The following is a 23,309-nucleotide window of genomic DNA, read 5'->3' on the forward strand; positions in this document are numbered from 1 at the left end:
CCTCTGAACAGTTGATGTTGAGATGTGTCTGTTACTTGAACTCAGTGAAGCATTTATTTGGGCTGCAATTTCTGAGACTGGTAACTCTAATGAACTTATCCTCAGCAGCAGAGGTAACTCTGGGTCTTCCATTCCTGTGGCAGTCCTCATGAGAGCCAGTTTCATCATAGCGCTTGATGGTTTTTGCAACTGCACTTGAAGAAACTTTCAAAGTTCTTGACATTTTCCGTATTGACTGACCTTCATGTCTTAAAGTAATGATGGACTGTCCTTTCTCTTTGCTTATTTAAGCTGTTCTTGCCATAATATGGACTTGGTATTTTACCAAATAGGGATATCTTCTGTATAACCCCCCCTACCTTGTGAAAACACAACTAATTGGCTCAAACGCATTTAAGGAAAGAAATTCCACAAATTAACTTTTAAGAAGGCACACCTGTTAATTGAAATGCATTCCAGGTGACTACCTCATGAAGCTGGTTGAGAGAATGCCAAGAGTGTGCAAAGCTGTCATCAAGGCAAAGGGTGGCTATTTGAAAAATCTCAAATATAAAATATATTTTGATTGGTTTAACACTTTTGGTTACTACATGATTCCATATGTGTTATTTCATAGTTTTGATGTCTTCACTATTATTCTACAATGTAAAAATAAAGAAAAACCCTTGAATGAGTAGGTGTGTCCAAACCTTTGACTGGTAGTGTGTGTGTGTGTGTATATATATATATACAGTGGGGGAAAAAAGTATTTAGTCAGCCACCAATTGTGCCAGTTCTCCCACTTAAAAAGATGAGAGAGGCCTGTAATTTTCATCATAGGTACACGTCAACTATGACAGACAAAATTAGATTTTTTTTCCAGAAAATCACATTGTAGGATTTTTTATGAATTTATTTGCAAATTATGGTGGAAAATAAGTATTTGGTCAATAACAAAAGTTTCTCAATACTTTGTTATATACCCTTTGTGTGCAATGACACAGGTCAAACGTTTTCTGTAAGTCTTCACAAGGTTTTCACACACTGTTGCTGGTATTTTGGCCCATTCCTCCATGCAGATCTCCTCTAGAGCAGTGATGTTTTGGGGCTGTCGCTGGGCAACACGGACTTTCAACTCCCTCCAAAGATTTTCTATGGGGTTGAGATCTGGAGACTGGCTAGGCCACTCCAGGACCTTGAAATGCTTCTTACGAAGCCACTCCTTCATTGCCCGGGCGGTGTGTTTGGGATCATTGTCATGCTGAAAGACCCAGCCACGTTTCATCTTCAATGCCCTTGCTGATGGAAGGAGGTTTTCACTCAAAATCTCACGATACATGGCCCTATTCATTCTTTCCTTTACACGGATCAGTCGTCCTGGTCCCTTTGCAGAAAAAACAGCCCCAAAGCATGATGTTTCCACCCCCATGCTTCACAGTAGGTATGGTGTTCTTTGGATGCAACTCAGCATTCTTTGTCCTCCAAACACGACTGAGTTGAGTTTTTACCAAAAAAGTTATATTTTGGTTTCATCTGACCATATGACATTCTCCCAGTCCTCTTCTGGATCATCCAAATGCACTCTAGCAAACTTCAGATGGGCCTGGACATGTACTGGCTTAAGCAGGGGGACACGTCTGTTACTGCAGGATTTGAGTCCCTGGCGGCGTAGTGTGTTACTGATGGTAGGCTTTGTTACTTTGGTCCCAGCTCTCTGCAGGTCATTCACTAGGTCCCCCCGTGTGGTTCTGTGATTTTTGCTCACCGTTCTTGTGATCATTTTGACCCCACAGGGTGAGATCTTGCGTGGAGCCCCAGATCGAGGGAGATTATCAGTGGTCTTGTATGTCTTCCATTTCCTAATAATTGCTCCCACAGTTGATTTCTTCAAACCAAGCTGCTTACCTATTGCAGATTCAGTCTTTCCAGCCTGGTGCAGGTCTACAATTTTGTTTCTGGTGTCCTTTGACAGCTCTTTGGTCTTGGCCATAGTGGAGTTTGGAGTGTGACTGTTTGAGGTTGTGGACAGGTGTCTTTTATACTGATAACAAGTTCAAACAGGTGCCATTAATACAGGTAACGAGTGGAGGACAGAGGAGCCTCTTAAAGAAGAAGTTAGAGGTCTGTGAGAGCCAGAAATCTTGCTTGTTTGTAGGTGACCAAATACTTATTTTCCACCATAATTTGCAAATAAATTCATAAAAAATCCTACAATGTGATTTTCTGGAAAAAAATTCTCATTTTGTCTGTCATAGTTGATGTGTACCTATGATGAAAATTACAGGCCTCTCTCATCTTTTTAAGTGGGAGAACTTGCACAATTGGTGGCTGACTAAATACTTTTTTTCCCCACTGTGTGTGTATATATATATATATATATATGCCACACATGCATATATAATGTGTACTACAACACTCATGATTCCCACTGGCTTAGTGGGTTCTGATGGGTTCTGGTACCTCTGTGCGGAACTTCCTGAGCACTCCCAGGGACTCGTGGTAGAGGAAGTCACACCACTCAATCTGGCCCCTCTTCTCTGGGTCCAGGGCAGCGAACTGAGCCAGTACCTCCTCTTCCTGCTCATCAGACAGGTCCTTCTCAAACAGTTGCTTGGACACAAAGTGGCGGTACTGCAGCAGCTCATCCGACACCAGGCACGACTCTACACAGCAAGATAAATTAATCACAACACCCAAAATGAATCATCACAAGCAGTGATCCAGATACAATTAGTTTATGATTATTATTAATTTTACAAAGGTGAAACGCCTCTCATTGATTTCCCTTCACATCCCTTCACACAGTAGGAAACAAGGCTCAAATAGTGTGTAGTTTTATAGTTACCTGTAACAGACAATTGCTAACAAATACATACAGTAACAGGTCGTTACCAATAATTACTAATTGCTAATGTATTAAAAATAAAAAACTTAAATATCACATTTACATAAGTATTCAGACCCTTTACTCAGTACTGTGTTGAAGCACCTTTGGCAGTGACTACAGCCTTGAGTCTTCTTGGGTATGATGCTACAAGCTTGGCACACCTGTATTTGGGGAGTTTCCCCCATTCTTCTCTGCAGATCCTCTCAAGCTCTGTCAGGTTGGATGGAGAGCGTTGCTGCACAGCCATTTTCAGGTCTCTCCAGAGATGTTCAATCGGGTTCAATTCCGGGCACTGGCTGGGCCACTCAAGGACATTCAGAGACTTGTCCCGAAGCCACTCATGTGTTGTCTTGGCTGTGTGCTTAGGGTCGTTGTCCTGTTGGAAGGTGAACCTTCGCCCTAGTCTGGAGCAGATTTTCATCAAGGATCTCTCTGTACTTTGCTCTGTTCATCTTTGCCTCGATTCTGACTAGTCTCCCAGTCCCTGCTGCTGAAAAACATTCCCACAGCATGATGCTGCCAACACCATGCTTCACCGTAGGGATGGTGCCAGGTTTCCTCTAGAAGTGACGCTTGGCATTTAGGCCAAAGAGTTCAATCTTGGTTTCATCAGACCAGAGAATCTTGTTTCTCATGGTCTGAGAGTCTTTAGGTGCCTTTTGGCAAACTCCAAGCGGGCTTTCATGTGCCTATTACTGAGGAGTGGCTTCCGTCTGGCCGCTCTACCATAAAGGCCTGATTGGTGGAGTGCTGCAGAGATGGTTGTCCTTCTGGAAGGTTTTCCCATCTCCACAGAGGAACTCCAGAGCTCTGTCAGTGACCATCGGGTTCTTGGTCACCTCCCTGACCAGGGCCCTTCTCCCCCGATTGCTCAGTTTGGCCGGGCGGCCAGCTCTAGGAAGAGTCTTGGTGATTCCGAACTTCTTCCATTTAAGAATGATGGAGTCCACTGTGTTCTTGGGGACCTTCAATGCTACATAAATTTTTTGGTACCCTTCCCCAGATCTGTGCCTCGACACAATCCTGTCTCGGAGCTCTACGGACAATTCCTTCAACCTCAGGGCTTGGTTCTCTCTCTGACATGCACTGTCAACTGTGGGACCTTATATAGACGTGTGGGCCTTTCTAAATCATGTCCAATCAATTCTATTTACCACAGGTGGACTCCAATCAAGTTGTAGATACATCTCAAGGATGATCAATGGAAACAGGATGCACCTGAGCTCAATTTCGAGTCTCATAGCAAAGGGTCTGAATACTTATGTAAATAAGGTATTTCAATTTTTTGTAGTTAATAAATTAGCAAACATTTCTAAAAACCTGTTTTCACTATCGTTATGTGGTATTGTGTGTAGATTGCTGAGGATTTGTATTTATTTAATTAATTTTAGAATAAGGCTGTAACTTAACAAAATGTGGAAAAGGTCAGGGGGTCTGAATACTTTCCGAAGGCACTGTATGTACTGATCTATTAACCTCTTAAGGATCTGACCTTTTTTTCAACTTTCGCCTAAAATGACATACCCAAACCTAACTGCCTGTAGCTCAGGACCTGAAGCAAGGATATGCATATTCTCGATACCATTTGAAAGGAAACACTTTGAAGTTTGAAGGAAATGTGAAATTAAGGTAGGATCTGGTAAAAGATAATACAAACAAGAAAACATGTGTTTTCTAATTTTTTTTGGTTCCATCATCTTTGAAATGCAAGAGAAAGACCACAATATAATATTGCAGTTTAGGCGCAATTTAGATTTTTGCCAATAGATGGCAGCAGTGTGCGTGTAAAGTTTCAGATTGATCCAGTGAAGCATTGCAATACTGGACTATTTTGTATCAAGTCTGCCGAATTGGTCAATTGATACATTTTCAAGTATATAACTATAGAGAACATACAAAAATGATATGGTAATACAAAATGTAAGTTTACACACTCCCAGGAATGTCATACATGATGGATCATTAGCTTATACCCTAACTTTCACACATCTAGATGGCCGGGCGGGGTGGGTGTGGAGCCTGAGACAGCAGGGGTTCAAACTGTAGAACCCAGTTCCTACATTTGAATATAAAAATGGATTTTATCAAACAAAACTATGCTACATTTTATCTCTGGGACCCTTAGGATGACAAATCAGAGCAAGATTACTGAATGTAAGTATATTATTTACCTTCAGAGGTGAATGTATCACATTTTGTTGTTGTTGTGCACTCTACTCAAACAATAGCATTGGTATTTTTTCACTATAATAGCTACTGTAAATTGGACAGTGCAGTTAGATTACCAATAATTTAAGCTTTCTGCCCATATAAGACATATCTATGTCCTGGAAAGTTTGCTGTTACTTACAACAGTCATGCTAATCACATTAGCGCACGTTACCTCAACCGTCCCGTATACGGGACACCGATCACGTAGAGGTTAATCTGTCTACCGTGCTATACCCAATAAAGCATACTTGTCTCCACTTATAGAGATCTGTCAGCTATGAAATGTATTGTGCTCTAGAGCTGCAGCAGTATGACAGTATGACTGACCAGGGATGATCTTGCACTGCTTGAAGGTTTCCATTAGGCTGTACATCTCCTCTTCAGTCAGAAGCAGGTTCACATTGTCCTGTGGGAGGGAAAGGTCACGGTTAATGGGGAGAGATCGGATACAAACTGCCGTCTGAAGTATAGTCAAGTAGAGGCTACTGGAAAGCAGCACGAAGTAGGTTTGGGCGGTATACCATAGACCGAGGTATTTGGAAATAGCCACGGGATGGTTTTTCAATACCATCAATACCTTTTTTGAAACATTTTTTCAATATTTTTTTTTTTTGTAGCTACTTTTGAAGTAAATACCTGCAGTCAACTTGTGCATTACGATAGGAAATAAAGCAGATTACGTTCTTCATTTCACCTCTCATGTTATTTTACATTATGAAGCTTACCGAAGTACCCCACAACAGCTGAGCCAGTCATGTGTTTGTTTGAAAATAGCACAACAGGAGAAAGCGGGAGCAGGTTAGTCCAGCTGTTTATTGACAGGGCTTGTGTTTTATATTGAAAGTCAACAGTGTTGTTTTTGCTTCAATAGAGTGATCAGGGGCATTTTCATCAGATGACAACAGAAGTGCAGCGCTATTTGGCTGGCAGCCACACAAGTAAATGAGCGTACAATGAAAAAGCAATGTATTTTTTGCAAAAACGATGCATGGCCATCATATTTCTAATGTTTATCATAGAAATAATATAGCCAGCTACATTTCCTAATGTTTTGCTTAAAGTTAATCTTGCATTTTACCAGAGAAAAGTAGGCTACACCACGAAAAGTAGGCTACACCACGAAAAGTAGGCTACCGGAGAAAAGTAGCTACAGATCAGTCCGAGCGCTGTCTGTTGATAAAATGCCCATTAGTGAATTCTCATCTCAGTGGAGAAGTGCAGCTGAAGCACAACATTTGTCTGATGCCGAGCAAAAATTACAATAAGAAGCATTTTAAATCTGTGTTTACAAAACACAGCAAGATATCTCTTAGGGATTGAACTTTATTTATAATAAGGGCTACATCGTACCTCTCTGAAATGAAAATGGATGGCCCTCCCTTCAGCAAAATATATTTGACCTAAACCCTCCCTGAACGCTTGAAAAAACAAAGTGACCCTCCCCTATACCCAAAATAATAATTAAAACAAACTCATTCTAAAACACTGAAAAATATTGAAATTTCATCAATTACAATTTACATGACCCTCCCATGGACTAGATAAAAAATACTAAACCCTTGACTGATATTGAAAAAGCATGACCCTCCCCCATTTTCCACCAGGTACCAATTCTGTACATTTCGATCCATCCTTTATGGGTTTTATCTTTTTTTTCAGTGTAAAAAACACAGATTTTTGCATTAACGACCCATAAGTTTAACTTGCTAGTTATATAAGTAAGGGGCTGAATTAATAAGGAGACGGGGCATCATATAGTGTTAGCTTTCTGCCGTGTTTGAGAAGTCAAAGCCCTTTGGATGAGTTATCTGGACAGCTGTCACTGCTATGATTTCCTTGCGTTTTCTCTCCTCTCTGTTCTTGGCCCTCTGCTCCTCCCCCCTCTTCTCAGAGCAGAGCAGGGAGAGCATGTACACATGCTGCTCCAGAGCCAGTACTGTTCTTCCTTCAGACAAGCATGCGTCAAAATTTTGTCCATTTGCACATTTTATCTTGTTCACATTCACTTGTAAATGTCCAAACTCAAAATTCAGTAGCTCCTACCTATATATGTATGACCTGGATTGCCTGTCTTTGCAATTCATTTATTTTCGTTTGCGCTCATTAGCATATTTAGCTAGCAGCCTCCATGGAAATTCGCTATTACTTCTGCTACTTTTGTTAGCATTCTGGTAATAGACGCCCAATGGGATTTTTTGCGTACTAAGCCAGTAATACCGTAAATCCCGGGATGAGAGAAGGCAGGTATGAACATCTGGATACCGCCCAACCCTAGCACAAAGTGTGACCCACTGCCCTCATACTGTATGCGCTATAATGGCGTGTACCATAAATGAAGTGTTCTGCAGTAGATTATATATGGTGTGCCCCCAAATGGATTAATGTGCAGTGTGTCTGAACGCATTAAGTTCAGCATGTTCTAGAAAGCCCTGGTGTGCTTATTATGCAGTTTCTCTAAAGCTATTATTATCAAGTGTGTCAAGTGTATTAGATGGCTTTATAGTATTGCTTCTTAGAAACTGTCCTGAAATTTAAAAAAAACACAGTAATAGGAAAATATAAGCAGCCATTTTACTACACTCCAGAAAGGTGATGAGTCTGAATGTGCACCATATGTCTACCTGATTCTGTCTACCATGCTGTTCACGCTAAAAACTTGGCGAGGGAGCAATTCAGGTCGAACACATTGAAACTTCCATTAAGTGAATTATCTGCAGCAGGTGTGTGGAGGATGCGGAGGCTCTCAACCCTGATGAGCAGGTTGAGTTGAGGAAGTTGGAGGATGAGGATGACAGAAGGTAATAATTGAGGTGGATAATTGGCCATGATGTGTGAAATCTCTGGGTAGCCCAGGGTTATGGAGATCACATGAAGATCAAACTGTTTGATTTCCAGTAGCATCACCACCTAAATATATTTTGATTAAAGCTTTACGCACTAATATGGAGCTTGAAAACAGGATATGGAGTCCAAAACTAGAGCTCTGTGTGTGCTATTTGGGCTTTCACTAGCCCCTTTACGGAATCAAATTAACAATAGCTTCAGGAAAGATAGGCCTATCCTTTAGAGAATGTACAGTGAGGGAAAAAAGTATTTGATCCCCTGCTGATTTTGTACGTTTGCCCACTGACAAAGAAATGATCAGTCTATAATTTTAATGGTAGGTTTATTTGAACAGTGAGAGACAGAATAACAACAACAAAATCCAGAAAAACGCATGTCAAAAATGTTATAAATTTATTTGCATTTTAATGAGGGAAATAAGTATTTGACCCCCTCTCAATCAGAAAGATTTCTGGCAACCAGGTGTCTTTTATACAGGTAACGAGCTGAGGTTAGGAGCACACTCTTAAAGGGAGTGCTCCTAATCTCAGCTTGTTACCTGTATAAAAGACACCTTTCCACAGACGTAATCAATCAATCAGATTCCAAACTCTCCACCATGGCCAAGACCAAAGAGCTCTCCAAGGATGTCAGGGACAAGATTGTAGACCTACACTAGGCTGGAATGGGCTACAAGACCATCGCCAAGCAGCTTGGTGAGAAGGTGACAACAGTTGGTGTGATTATTCGCAAATGGAAGAAACACAAAAGAACTGTCAATCTCCCTCGGCCTGGGGCTCCATGCAAGATCTCACCTCGTGGAGTTGCAATGATCATGAGAACGGTGAGGAATCAGCCCAGAACTATACGGGAGGATCTTGTCAATGATCTCAAGGCAGCTGGGACCATAGTCACCAAGAAAACAATTGGTAACACACTACGCCGTGAAGCACTGAAATCCTGCAGCGCCCGCAAGGTCCCCCTGCTCAAGAAAGCACATATACAGGCCCGTCTGAAGTTTGCCAATGAACATCTGAATGATTCAGAGGAGAACTGGGTGAAAGTGTTGTGGTCAGATGAGACCAAAATCGAGCTCTTTGGCATCAACTCAACTCACCGTGTTTGGAGGAGGAGGAATGCTGCCTATAACCCCAAGAACACCATCCCCACCGTCAAACATGGAGGTGGAAACATTATGCTTTGGGGGTGTTTTTCTGCTAAGGGGACAGGACAACTTCACCGCATCAAAGGGACGATGGACGGGGCCATGTACCATCAAATCTTGGGTGAGAACCTCCTTCCCTCAGCCAGGGCATTGAAAATGGGTCGTGGATGGGTATTCCAGCATGACAATGACCCAAAACACATGGCCAAGGCAACAAAGGAGTGGCTCAAGAAGAAGCACATTAAGGTCCTGGAGTGGCCTAGCCAGTCTCCAGACCTTAATCACATAGAAAATCTGTGGAGGGAGCTGAAGGTTCGAGTTGCCAAACGTCAGCCTCGAAACCTTAATGACTTGGAGAAGATCTGCAAATAGGAGTGGGACAAAATCCCTCCTGAGATGTGTGCAAACCTGGTGGCCAACTACAAGAAACGTCTGACCTCTGTGATTGCCAACAAGGATTTAGCCACCAAGTACTAAGTCATGTTTTGCACAGGGGTCAAATACTTATTTCCCTCATTAAAATGCAAATCAATTTATAAAATTTTTGACATGCGTTTTTCTGGATTATTTTGTTGTTATTCTGTCTCTCACTGTTCAAATAAACCTACCATTAAAATTATAGACTGATCATGTCTTTGTCAGCGGGCAAACGTACAAAATCAGCAGGGGATCAAATACTTTTTTCCCTCACTGTATTTATCACACGTATGCTAAATAGTCCAAACTCTGCCTGCCAGATATCATAAAAGGGGGTGCCAGAACAGGAGAACAGCAAAAGGAGGGGATGCAGAGGTGGTGAATCAAATCTGGGGGCTGCTAGAGACAGTCTGCTGGGTAACATTTGTACTTTAGTATTTCAGAGGATTGCGTAAACACACTGTGTTCAATATGAGTCAACAAATAATCCCATAATTGTGAGTGCATTGATTAGCCTGCATGGGGAGGCAGTTTCCTGGGCCTGGATCTGGCTGCGTACCATACTCACTCTCACTCAATATCCACCGTGCTCAATCACCTCAGCACCGGGAGACTGCTGACTTCTGTTCTGTACATAGTGGGATGTGTTGAACTTGGTGTATAATTAAACACCACAACCCACTTTCTTGGCTACTGTATGTGTTTGTGTATTCTCCAGCAGGTTTGTTAAACTATTGCTCAAGATCAGTTCATGGTGAAAATAATCCCATTTGAAATCCTCATGGAGCATTACTAAACATACACTACATGAGCAAAAGTATGTGGACACCTGCTCGCCGAACATCTCATTCCAAAATCATGGGCATTAATATGGAGTTGGTCCCCCCTTTGCTGCTATAACAGCCTCCACTTTTCTGGGAAGGCTTTCCAATAGATGTTGGTACATTGCTGCGGGGACTTGCTTCCATTCAGTCACAAGAGCATTAGTGAGGTCGGGCACTGATGTTGAGCGATTAGGCCTGGCTCACAGTCAGCGTTCCAATTCATCCCAAAGGTGTTCGATGGGGTTTAGGTCAGGGCTCTATGCAGGCCAGTCATGTTCTTCCACACCGATCCCAACAAACCATTTCTGTATGGACCTCGCTTTGTGCACAGGGGCATTGTCATGCTGAAACAGGAAAGGGCCTTCCCCAAACTGTTGCCACAAAGTTGGAAGAACAGAATCGTCTAGAATGTAATTGTATGCTGTAGCGTTAAGATTTCCCTGAACTGGAACTAAGGGGCCTAGCCCGAACCATGAAAAACAGCCCCAGACCATTATACCTCCTCCACCAAACTTTACAGTTGGCACATTGCATCTGGGCAGGTAGCGTTCTCCTGGCATCCGCCAAACCCAGATTTGTCCATTGGGCTGCCAGATGGTGAAGCGCAATTCATCACTCCAGAGAACGTGGTTTCCACTGCTCCAAAGTCCAATGGCATCGAGCTTTACACCACTCCAGCCGACGCTTGGCATTGCGCATGGTGATCTAAGGCTTGTGTGGCTGCTCGGCCATGGAAACCCATTTCATGAAGCTCCCGACGAACAGTTATTGTGCAGACGTTCCTTCCAGAGGCAGTTTGTAACTCTATAGTGAGTGTTGCAACCGAGGACAGATGATTTTTACGCGCTTCAGCACTCTGCGGTCCCATTCTGTGAGCCACTTCGCGGCTTAGCTGTTGTTGCTCCTAGACATTTCCACTTAACAATAACAGCACTTACAGTTGACCGGGGCAGCTCTAGCAGGACAGAAATTTGACAAACTTACTTGACGGTGCCACGTTGAAATTCACCTGAGCTCTTCGGTAAGGCCATTCTACTGCCAATGTTTGTCTATGTAGTTTGCATGGCTCTGTGCTCGATTGTATGCACCTGTCAGCAACAGGTGTGGCTGAAATTGCCGAATCCACTAATTTGAAGGGGTGTCCACATACTTTTGTATATATAGTGTAACTGTCAACCACAGTAATCAATTGGATGACCTGCCATAGGTGTTTCTGATTATATGTTCATCTCCCGAGTAATGCCTGGAGTTTTTTAAATGTATTTGTTCATCCAATCTAAACAAGTTTAAATAGGTTACTCTATCCTGAGCACTTTGGGGATTTGTGCACCGAATCAAATAATAACATATTGAAAGTAATTACTTATTATGTTGCAAAGACCCTTAAGCAATAACAATAAAATATAGGGAAACTGTTGTTGTGACTTTATGGTCCCCTTGACAGTGGAAAAGTCTAGTCAGAGGTGACAGCAGCACCAGCTCTAACCACTTTAGACAAAGCCCCAAGCCCCATGACTGTTGGTGAGAATGGCACAACACCAAAGCTGTGAAATTAAATGTCAAAGGGGACACAGCTAGACATTTTGGATGACTGTACTAGGCAATAAAATAAATAGTATTAGTTTCTGCAGCTTCGATGACAGTTCTTACACTCTTAGAAAAAATGGTTATTTTGCTGTCCCCATTGGATAACCTTTTTTGGTTCCAGGTAGAACTCTTTTGGGTTCTATATAGAACCCTCTGTGGAAAGGGTTCTTCATGGAACTCAAAAGGGTTCTACCTGGAATCAAAAGGGTTCTACCTGGAACCAAAAAGGGTTCTTCAAAAGGTTATCCTATGAGGACAGCCGAAATCCCATTTTAGCTTCTAGATAGCACCTTTTGAGTGTAGAGTTGAACTCTTCAGAGATGAAAAGGTGTATTTTTCTCACTGTCACTTTCATCCTCTTCTATCACTGTTCATCACTTCACTTTCTCCCTCTCACCCATACTGATTGTGGGCCAGCGAGGAAAAATTACATTGGCTGGAATTATCTTAAGAGAAAATACTTATATACAGTAAAATGCAGATTTATGCTGCACAGTGTGTGGGGACGAGGTGTGTTCAGGTTCATAAAGTGTGTGTTGTTAACACTTGTGCGTTTTAGCGGTTAGAGCGTTGGGCCAGTAAACAAACGGTTGCTGGTTCGAATACCCGAGCCGACAAGGTGAAAAATCTGTTTGTGCCGTTGCGTAAGGCACTTAACCTTAATTTGCTCCAGGGGCGCCGTATTACTATAGCTGCCCTGTAAAATAACACATTTCACAGCACCAACCCGGTATGTGACAATAAAACTTTTTTTTCATTTTTTAACAGTGGTGGGTATGACTCAAGGTGAAAAAGAGATTACATTTTTCTTTATTTTTTTTCTTTGTGGAGTGTGGTTGGTCTATGTGAATAGCCAATGGGAAGTTCAGATTGACTGAGTGACTCACGCAGTAGTAGCAACTCCAGCCTGTCGCGGTGTGGGCTGTCTCCCTCATCTCCTGCAGGAGTTCGGTGCGCAGGTAGCCCAACTCCCTCAGACAGCCGTCATGGAAGACACGTGTGCAGGTCCTGCAGGGGAACAGGTCGTCGGCCGTCCACACCTCACACACCTCGCACATCTCATCATTGACCGGCTGGAGGAAAAGGCAATTAAGGTCACTGGGTTAAAGGTCATACTCATAATACTCATGGGGGTTTGATGCCTACATAGGAGGACTGTAAGTTGTATTTCAAATCAACTAGCTGAAAGATGCATCCGTATGTCTGTGAAATTTAAGTCACTCACACACAGACTCTCAGACAGAGCAGCTTTGAATCGGATGGCACCATGATGAATGCTAGTGGTCCTCTCATTGATGTTACAGTCTAGACAGGGTATTGGCTTGATTAAAATAACGAATACAAACAATTTTGTGTCAGTCTGCCGATTATGCCATGCACTCAAATATTTGATTTAAGTTTGGATCAAAGCTTAGACAGCACTGTTTTCTTTCATAGTAATTTAATAAGTATGGAGTGACATGTATCATTTTAGCAGCATCAGTTTAGTGTTGCTCTTCTCCTCTGATTTCAGGTCCGTCCCTCAGGACTGTATTTACAGGCGGAACACACTTGACTGTCAACACAGTGAAAATTCTTATAGTGGGAAGTTTGACTATAGCAAAGTCAGTTATAATAATAATAAGTTAGACTCAATTCACTGTATGTGTATTTACCTTTTTCACCTTAGTTTTTATCCTATCCCCATGGTCATCTGGACTGACCTTGTCAAACCTGGTCCCTGACAGGTGACCATAGCCAGAAGGAATCATACCTCCTCCATGCTCAATACTCAAACCTATTAACTATATCCTACAGACAGTGTGGTCTATACTCATCACATTATGAAACGGATGTAACTCAACAGTAGTTTCTATCCATCTTGTCTTTTATCATTATGTAGGAGGATTCTTATTACAGTTATTCTGTAGAGAGGCTGATAGGAAAGGATAAATGTCTCTATTGATTTTATTCAACCATGAAGGGGGCTGAAATTGCCTTCCAACATCATAATTATATCTGCTTTTTTTGTAACTCCTTGACTAATTATGCTATTTTTTCTCTCTTATGTGAAGTATCCTACAGCTCCAAATATGAACAATTAAATGTAGGTCTGATATCTATAATTTATTATCTTTTGTAACAAGTGTTATATTAATAATATATTCCATTTAGCATATATTAGTATAACACTTGTTATATTTTGTTGCTGCTATGGCCATCTGTTTCAGTCAGATGTTAATGTTTTATCTGCTCCTCTCCAGTCTGACCCTGAAGCTCGTATTATTGTAACATATTATTGTTCATTACTGTAAATTGTCCAATCTCTATTCGATTAGTTATATCTGATGAGCACCATTAGTGATAGAAAGCATAACAACAATCACAATCCTCTCTAAGAGTCCTATTATAACAGTGTGCTCTTCCTAATAGCCCCAACCGGCTGATTGGTCATCTGGTCCACTCCTGAACCCCGCCCCCCTCCCTGACCACCTCAGGATCCCAATTAGTTATGGTGACCCTGGGTTGTGAGGCAGGGCCAAGGCCTCCTCTCTGAGACAGCCCGAGTACCCGCCCACACCACAGCACGCTCTCTATGAAGAGCACTTAGACACAAGCTCTACTGTGGAGTGGAAATAGCTGGTGTGACAAAAGCATTTCTTTTTTTTCACGTTTTATTAGTCATATGTAGGGGATACACATGGTATACACCGTCCAATTAAATGCTTACTTGCTTATCTATAAATGCTTATCTCACCTATGGGAGAAAATGATAGACTCACCATACTTAACAGTTGTTTAAGTCTCTTTTCAGTCGGAACATCAACTCAACTGGAGTGCATGGGGGATAAGACTGTTGCCATTGTAATTCCTTTAAAATCTGACACGCATCTTTAAAACCCCAAGGTCTGGGGATTTAAAGAACAAAGTGTGGATTTAGTAAAAGTAAATCCCTTATTGTACAATACCCCACACTACCTTACCTGCTCTCTTTGTCCCAGTGCTATTTCTACAGGCTGGTCATCATTGGCATCTCTCTTGGGACGTACAAAGGCAGGTGGGGTGAGCTGATGGCCGGTCTTGTCCAGATCCTCAGGCTCCACCCCCTTCCCGTCCCGTAACCTATTCCAGGCCTCCTGGTTGACCTTACACTCGTCCCTGGTGGGTGCCGGAGCAGCAGCTTGCTGGGAGGTCCCTGAGGGCCCCACTTTGCTGTCTGTCTCCCCGTGATCCCCCTCCTTCTTCGGGTTTAGTGGTGGCAAGGCTTCAGCCGGCCCCTCTCCTTCCTCTCCAGATCTTTCCCCCTGGTTTGTTGTGGATGGAGCGCGTTCCTTCAAGCCCTGCTGAAAGGCAGAGACGACCGAGGTGCATTTCTGCACCTGCTGCTTCTTGGACATGAGCACTCCCATGACTAGAAAGAGAAAGAAAAAGAGAAAGAGAGAGAGAGAGATTCATTATTACTGCTCATCAATCACATCCCACTGGGCACAGATGTCAATTCGACATCTATTCCACGTTGGTTCAACGTCCTTTTATTGAAATGACGTGGAAACAACGTTGATTCAACCAGTGTGTGCTCAGTGGATGAAATGATAGGAGCAGTAAACATAAATCAACAAATGAAATGGATGGGAAGAGTAGAACAAAACCCAGTAATCTCCAGACAACAAACACAACATGTGTAACTAACTACTTGAGCTCATTCCACTCGGCTCATAAGTGACCATGAATTCCATTATTGAAAATGGGGCAGTTGGATTCAAGTTGATTACACGGTACTTAGAGGACACATGTTGCGATCTGAAATCCAATCCCATTCATCCAGAGTACAACAGGAGTCCTTCCCGGTCTCTGTCCTTCCCTGACTCTGTCCTCTCCTGTCATTCTCAAGTTGAATGGCTTTAGGCTTCTGTTCTTAGGGCTGTTGGTGTACTATTTCCTCCTGCTCAATGACAGGATTTGGAGGACATTCTCGCCTCACACCCATAGGCCTTTACAGATACAGCCTCCTTCTGTGGACAAACTCATAAATGTCCTCAGAGTGACAGGAGGAGATAATTATGCTGGTGTAATTAACCTCACCTAGTGATGTGTCCTTCCTCCCTTAGCTCAGACAGTCAGACACAGTGATGAGGCTTAGGTGGTCTGTCTGGGTACTGTCTCATATTAGATAGGATTGACAAAGTCAGGAGTAATGGCAAGGTCCAGGGTGGTCATCTTTGTTGAATCTACTCAGAATGTACTGAGGAAACATACAATTTATTTGTCACGTGCACAGGATACAACAGGTGGAAAACAGTACAGTGAAATGCTTACTTGCAAGCTCTTTCCCAACAACGCAGTATTAAATATCAATGGTACGAGGAAATAATATAAATGTGAGCTAGTGTAAAGGTGTTTCCAGACACCAGAACTAAGTTAAATGAAAGTGAAGGACTTGCACTGTGAATAAGGAGAGGAAAGACCATGCAGAGGATCATATAAAACATGAGCAGGTAAAAAAATATATTCTTTGCTCATGTCAGATATCTTCCATGATGGGAAGTCAGACTGTATCTGGGAGTTGGAGCTCACATATTGCTGCAAGACTCATGGTACCCTGTTGTGGGAAGAGTCTATAGAGCTCACGGGGTATCTGATGAAAACCACAGGGAGGCTACAGTCAGGCTCCACTGGAGGCCATCCCTGGCTGACCAGACCTGGCACACACACTACCATCCTGACTAAAGGGCCTGGCACCCCCTGATAGACATAAGAAATCTGCCTCTCATTACTTAACATCCTCTCCTGGAGCTGGAACTGCTCGTATAGAGACTGAGCAGTGTAGCAGTCCTCCCCGTTTTTAGGTTAAAGGGGCAGTGCAGTTAAAAACATGATTTTCTTGTTTTTTTAAATGATATTTCCACACTGTGGTCGAAATAACACTCTGAAATTGTGTAAGAGCTGTATGGAGAGAAAAAAAGCCTGGAATTTCAGCCTTTTCAGGTGGGATGGAATTTTTGGCCCACATCATGATGTCAATGTGATCCGATTATAATAGACCAATTACTGTTCATCTGGGTAAGGGAGTGGGCTCTAGACGATCCTATGAGCCAATCAGGGCGGTGTATGTAAATATCTTCCCATTTGTTTCCTAACGCCCGCACGATCAGACTGAGCATTTCAAGGGCCAAAGGAGGCTCATGGAAATACATTCTTAAATAAACACACACATTGATTTATTAGACATACAGTGATGACTTAACAATGAATACCAAAGACTGCATGGGGGCTTTAGTTGAAGCTGACACAAGTTGGTCAGTACAAGCTTTGTACCTTAAAGGGAATTGAGAAATACGCCACTGGTTGTCTAGCAGGTCTGCAAACCCAAAGCTTTTGCCAAGAAACTGTCAAAAATGCTAACATTTTATTCCCGAAACTGTCACAAAATAATATACTTCCCCTCACACTCGGCTGGTGTTTTAGTAAGAGTGTTTTACACTAATCTTACCTCATGAGACACTCAGAATGTGTAGCCTATGATCAATAATTTATAGTACTGAAAACTTCATTTATTTACAGAGGGGGTAAAGACTCAAGATGTCTGTAAGATGGCAACAACCTTTATCTTTTGGCCCACATACTACAACTCAGGCTAAATCCAGAGAAATGTGTAGAGGAGGAGTGCTGTGGTTCCGTCAGGCTGGGTTTTCACTCGTTTCCTACAGGAGCAGCTGCCTGTGCTGCTCTGCACAGAAGGTCAGACCACTCTGAATGATTTAAATGCCCCTGGATCATTTCTTTGGGAAGAAGTGGACGGAGTGGAAAACATGGCCACTCCTTGGGGCAGGACCTGACATATATGCATGGCAGAGAGAGAATCCCAATCTGAATGAGCTGCACTGCGACAGCCTGAATATTCTCCCACTAGGTCTCGAGATATGGGCGTCATTCTAGGCCCTTTTATTGGCACTTGTATCTTTCATATTTTTCCGTATAACTAGACCCGTAAAGCCTATGGCGAACTGGGTCTTACTGTAATACAGCAAGAATAACGATTGTGCAGTGTTTTTGGCAGAGCAACAGCATAGTGAATTTTCTCAAGCTAAAGAAGAGCACTTTCACATGCAGTGATCATCTCTGATTTATTTTTTTATGAGCGGTCAACATTTTGCAACATTTAACAGATATCACTGTTAGATGTCTTACACTACTGCTTACTCAATGTGTGAATTGTTGCCTACAGAACCCTCTGAATCAGTTTGATTAGCTTGTTAACTTTAACAAAGACCTCAAACTGAGTTTGCTCTCTGAAGCAAGTCCCCTAATGGTGGTGAACAAGATGGATGGAGCTCACTGCACCGTCTTGGTGTGATTTAAATATTAATAATTTTGGAAGAAGATGGCGCCATGGTGCTCTTTAAATCCCTCTGATCTAGCTCTCGCGCCCAGTAATCCTGTTTGTAGGCTGTCTACACTCCACTGGTCAGACATTATCTATCAGAACGAGACCATGCCTGGAACTGCCAGCCAGCTCTGATGAAAGTCCTTGGGTGTTATAAAGAATCTAGTTTTGTCCCGCAGAGATGACATTTTGGCAAAGACAGAGCACATGCCAAACAGGAAATTAATCGTGGGCTGGAATTAGAATGGGTTGGCTCCTGTGAGCCGTGTATCAGGGGCAGATCAGGACACCTTGGTTCTCCATAAGTATTCAGTCAGACACCTCCTCTGCACAGGTGTCTAAACACGTTTTATGCGAGTAAAGCCATACCGTATAACAAAAAAAATCACGACAGCTGTGATGGAAACAGGAAGTGTCGGTACAATTTTATAAATGTCAACAGACACTTTGTTTGTTTGACATTGTGGGATCTTTTTGTGCCTGTAAAATTATTCATGGGACAAATTGAGGTGGAAACGATTTCTTGCTCAATTGTTGATAGAATAACCATCATGTTAAGGCAAATTTGCAGTCACCCCACTAGGCACAGACGTCAATTCAATGTTCCACATTGGTTCAAAGTAATTTCATTGAAATGACGTGGAAACAACGTTGATTCAACCAGTGTGTGCCCACTACAACTGGAAAAAGCATGCACAGTTTATTAGGCTACAGATGAAAGCTATAATGAACTTCACAGGATGGTGAAAGTGTACGCCGATGAGCTTGATGCTCCTTTCCAATAAATATCGAGGGTCGTAATTTGTATGCTATGACATGATGATCAGTGCTTAGCTGCCAATGAACAAATACATTTCATCAAAATAACCTAACCTTTCTACTTTAACATTTGTTTATTTGGATCTCCATTGGCTTTTTAAGAAGCAGCGGCTATTCTTCCTGCGATCCACACAAAACATGACAAGTAACAAAACACTGATAGACAAGGACAGTCACAAATTTAAAATACAATGATATACAAACAATACAACTAAAACAGTGTGTGTGTGTGTGTGTGTGTGTGTGTGTGTGTCCTTACAGTCCCCACCATTCCATGAGAGGTTGTTTAATCCGTTTTTTAATAAAGGTAATTTTGCTGTTTGCTTGAGTAATTGGAGATGGATGGGAGCGAACTGTCTTGAGAGCATGCGCAAAAACCTGATTGGGTAAGTTTGCCATTTATCGCAATAGTTTGTGTGACAAAACCATCAATAGATTGGAAAATGCAACGGAAACACATTGAATTTATGTTTTTATTCGGTACATGAGAACTTAAGCGCAGGAGTTATTTTTATGTGCACTATATCACACACAGCCTTTTATCCGCAACAAGTCAGTTTGATGGAAACAAACCTCTGGTGGGAAAATGTGCATATTTTTTTTATGCATATTTTACATAATATTTGCATGAAAATCTATCGCAAATTAAATGGAAACCTAGCTACTGTTGAATGTCATCCAAGTTTAGCGCCTACATTATTTTATTTTATTCCTGCATTATACAAACTGGTGGATTTAACAGATTAGTTCAATGAATCCAGTTTCACAGTAAGGGTTGTGGTTCTGGGTCTGACTACAGAGTTGATTGTACATGTGACTGTTGTGACATGTTTTTCTTCACAGGTCCATTCTGGGTATGTGCTGATTAGAATCCCAACCAGTCCTCCTTTTCATTCTGGGATCATGGGGGGAGATTCTCTGAATGGGGGGGGAATGAATGGGAATGAATCCCATTTAGCCAAAGATCTCATCCACGGACCCACAGAGCAAAGACCTGGAACTAATTACACTAACGAGTTTGCCAATGAGCAGAATCGTTTACAAACGTACACACAACCACACACTGGTAAGCATACACAAAAATGGCAGAGACAACTGTTTCTTTTTGGAAACACAGACCATCAGGCAGCAGATGTATAATCACGTGTGAGGCATACTGCCATAGTCCTCTGTGCATGTAGAGAATGCCTGAAACAAAATATCCTTGCCCTGCTGGGATTCCTTATCTCTGGTACACCGAGAACACCTCTTCTCTTCTCTTCTCTGTCCCAGAACCCAACAAAGACACCCTGGGGGCTGAAAAATGTCTGGTTGGTCCCCAAAACAACATATGGGGAGTTAAAATTCTGTTTGTGTGCTGTCCATGGTGCACAGACAGAGGCGCCTGGAAGTAGAGGAATTTAAATCTAAATGCAGCTCCTATGTTGGCATTGACAGGCTGCCAGGCAAGCAGAAAGTCTGTGCCAGTGCCAGCCAATACACCGAGGCTGAGAGAAGCTGACAATGGCCACTGTGAGAACGGCAGAGGAACATGCACAGGCTGCAGGGATCTGTCGCAGGCTGTAGATCAGGACTCAGTCCAGGGCTCCAGGACTCCCTAGGTGCAGGACCAGTGTTTACCCCAGGATGGGACACACATGCTGAGGTAGTATTGAACCAAGGACTGGCAATAGAGAACATGGGCGTCAGTCTATGGGAACCAACAATAGGCTCTGTTGCAGGTATCCTACTTAGTGTGACATGATTCAGCCTTTTGTCTTGAAGAATAACAGGAGGTTATTTCCCCAGGAGGTTATTTCCCCCCAAACATAGACAAACTACTTTTCCCACCACCATAAATTGAAGTGAGCTATCCTACACTGCCCAAAGAGAAGTTATGATGCACAAAATGATCAAATGTGGCTAGAATCTACCCCCGGCTGAATGCTGACCTAAATCGGATGCAAAACGTGCTGCATTCCAGCCAGTTTAAGTGGAAGGATTCCAATAATTTTTCTAATTAACTGTCAGTATGCCAACATTACATACAAACAATGCAGTCAATCAACAGCCATTCACTGGCAGAAATCAGTTGATGATAGGAGTTAGGCAAGTTGTAAATGCAGCAAGTACTGATATTGTAACATATAACACTCACAGCTTTCCTAGAAAACAAACTTTGAGACATTTATGGTCTGTTTACATTTATTTTAGAGGCTATTTACAGATAAAATTGGTATAAAATCTGTGTAAATGTATTTATAATCATATGACAATATTTTAGGTTGACAGTAATTATATTACACAATTTCTGATATATCAGATGCCTTACTTACTACTGCCATTAATTAATTAGACTGGTTTGGATTTCTCCCTGACCACAATGGCTGCCATTTTCATACCATTTTGGAACTTGAGGGTTTATGCCATAGCCCCTCTAGTAATTTGAATAGGATATCTGTGGTTTCACCCCTATAGCACACACATTGCATTGCGATACGAAGGCCTTGCTCACTATATCCAGCCAATGAATGTTTAGTTTAAAAACACAGCCATCAATCATTGTCAGGTGAAGAAAAATGCTATAGCCTAGCTCTTGCAATCACCCGAGATGTGAATTCAAGCCTTAGCGTATCATCATGTATTAATTAAATGGAACTCTGAAATATGTTATGCAACAATTTTGCTGTTGGTCTGTATGTCATATTGAAAATAAATGGAATTTACCTGAGATAAAATCGGACAACTCTCCACCGCGACTTGAGACTTTCTTTTTCCTTGTGTCTCACGAACAGCTACCCAGCATTGCAAGGCTTCGCTTGAATGAAAAGTGCACGTTTAGCCTACTCAAATAGCCTGGATTTCACAAATCTATACTGCAAATGTGACATGAATTACCTATCCGTGATAAGAGTGACAAGAGTCAGTCAAAACGCTTACGCGGACAGCTCCAGTGCTGAAATGTTTTTCTTGCCACTTACGCGTGTGGAGAGCGACAGTGCAGCTCCGCCAAGGGAAACGCGTCCTTGAAAATGCAGCCGTTTGCACAGCACAGTTACAGCGAGAATAAAGAACCATGGAGCAAGTGCTATTCACTAATCACACCCACACTAACAACAAGCCTTGCTAGTCAATCGAAAGCATCGAGGAGCAAGATAACGTGTAGGCTACTAAATCTACCTTCTTTATTGGCCGGAGACCAGTTTTTTTTTAAATGAAGTTTGTACCAGGATACACTTATAGCCAATATCCTCCCAGAAAGGTTGAGGACGTCATATTATGGAGTCTGGAGGCTTTCACAGCCCTCACTCACTGCTCTCATGGATCAATATCATCAGCTCAAACAACATCATGATGCAATCTGGAGATCTAATGGAAACCTATAGAACTGTCTGTTGGCCTGTTTCTGCCACCCCAGGAAACTCAAGCTAGCAATAAGAAAATGACTTATGGTCATCATTCAGTTACTATTGGGCAAAACATAACACAAAACATATCCCAAAACACAACCAAAACAAACTGCAAATGCATCCAATGAGTTTGTAGAGTCACAAGCTTTATGTAGTCATTGCGGGCAAGGAATATGGGTCCAAATACTAAAAACGTTTGATATGAATACCCTTTAAGTGACTAGTTTCCTTTACACTGACCGGCTGGGATGGTGCAATGGAACAGATCATTAGCAGTTCATCCACAATGCAATTGCATAACCATTAGCATTCATTTGGCTGGATTTAGGAAAATAGCCTTGGCTGCTTTTCATGCATCCTAATGAACAAATGCCCCAGCACCATACCAGAGACAGGGTGTGTCACAGTCTCATATCCCCTTTCCTTCGCACCCATACCCTCCATATATATGGTAATTGTTGCATTGCCTTATGGTTGAGCCAGGATTGATGTGTGAGTGAGTGTGTGTAATATGCTTGCTTCCTTTGTCCTTTTCTTATACAGACCCTCAACTCAAGTACGAACCTTTACAAGTCCTTTTATTTTTCAGTGTCCTTGCCTTCTGCGATCCTTGTGGCCTTGTCACTGTCCCACTGTAGATGGAATTTCCTAAATGACTGACTGCTCAGAATTCAAACCAACAGAATCTCTCTCTCTCTCTCTGTTCGAAAGATCCTTAATAAAATAAAATGTCATTCAATTATCTGTGTTATCAAACAACCCAAAAACATGAATTAATCAAAAGGGCAATTCAAGGCTTTCTTCTTTTGTATACCATGCAAAAAATAACAAAGATCTAGAGAGT

General features: G+C 42.2%; 1 protein-coding gene across 5 annotated transcripts in view; it reads right to left on the bottom strand.

Annotated features, from left to right (window-relative positions):
• Nucleotides 1-23,309, bottom strand: part of LOC121582431 (PHD finger protein 24) — a 45,595-nt gene that overhangs the window by 16,341 nt on the left and 5,945 nt on the right. The window contains exons 1-6 of one of the 5 annotated variants that reach the window (XM_041898200.2): nucleotides 22,037-22,068; nucleotides 21,783-21,868; nucleotides 14,857-15,284; nucleotides 12,781-12,966; nucleotides 5,405-5,483; nucleotides 2,440-2,642 (exon numbers count right to left, since the gene is read on the bottom strand). In XM_041898200.2, coding sequence (XP_041754134.1) covers nucleotides 2,440-2,642; nucleotides 5,405-5,483; nucleotides 12,781-12,966; nucleotides 14,857-15,282 — 894 coding nt within the window. In that variant the 5' untranslated portion in view covers nucleotides 15,283-15,284; nucleotides 21,783-21,868; nucleotides 22,037-22,068. Of the gene's footprint in view, nucleotides 1-2,439; nucleotides 2,643-5,404; nucleotides 5,484-12,780; nucleotides 12,967-14,856; nucleotides 15,285-21,782; nucleotides 22,309-23,309 lie in introns of those variants that run through there. The other 4 variants (XM_041898198.2, XM_041898199.2, XM_045225146.1 and 1 more) reach the window with 4 other exon arrangements.

The sequence above is a fragment of the Coregonus clupeaformis genome, chromosome 15, assembly GCF_020615455.1.
Source record: "Coregonus clupeaformis isolate EN_2021a chromosome 15, ASM2061545v1, whole genome shotgun sequence".
Lineage (NCBI taxonomy): Eukaryota > Metazoa > Chordata > Actinopteri > Salmoniformes > Salmonidae > Coregonus > Coregonus clupeaformis.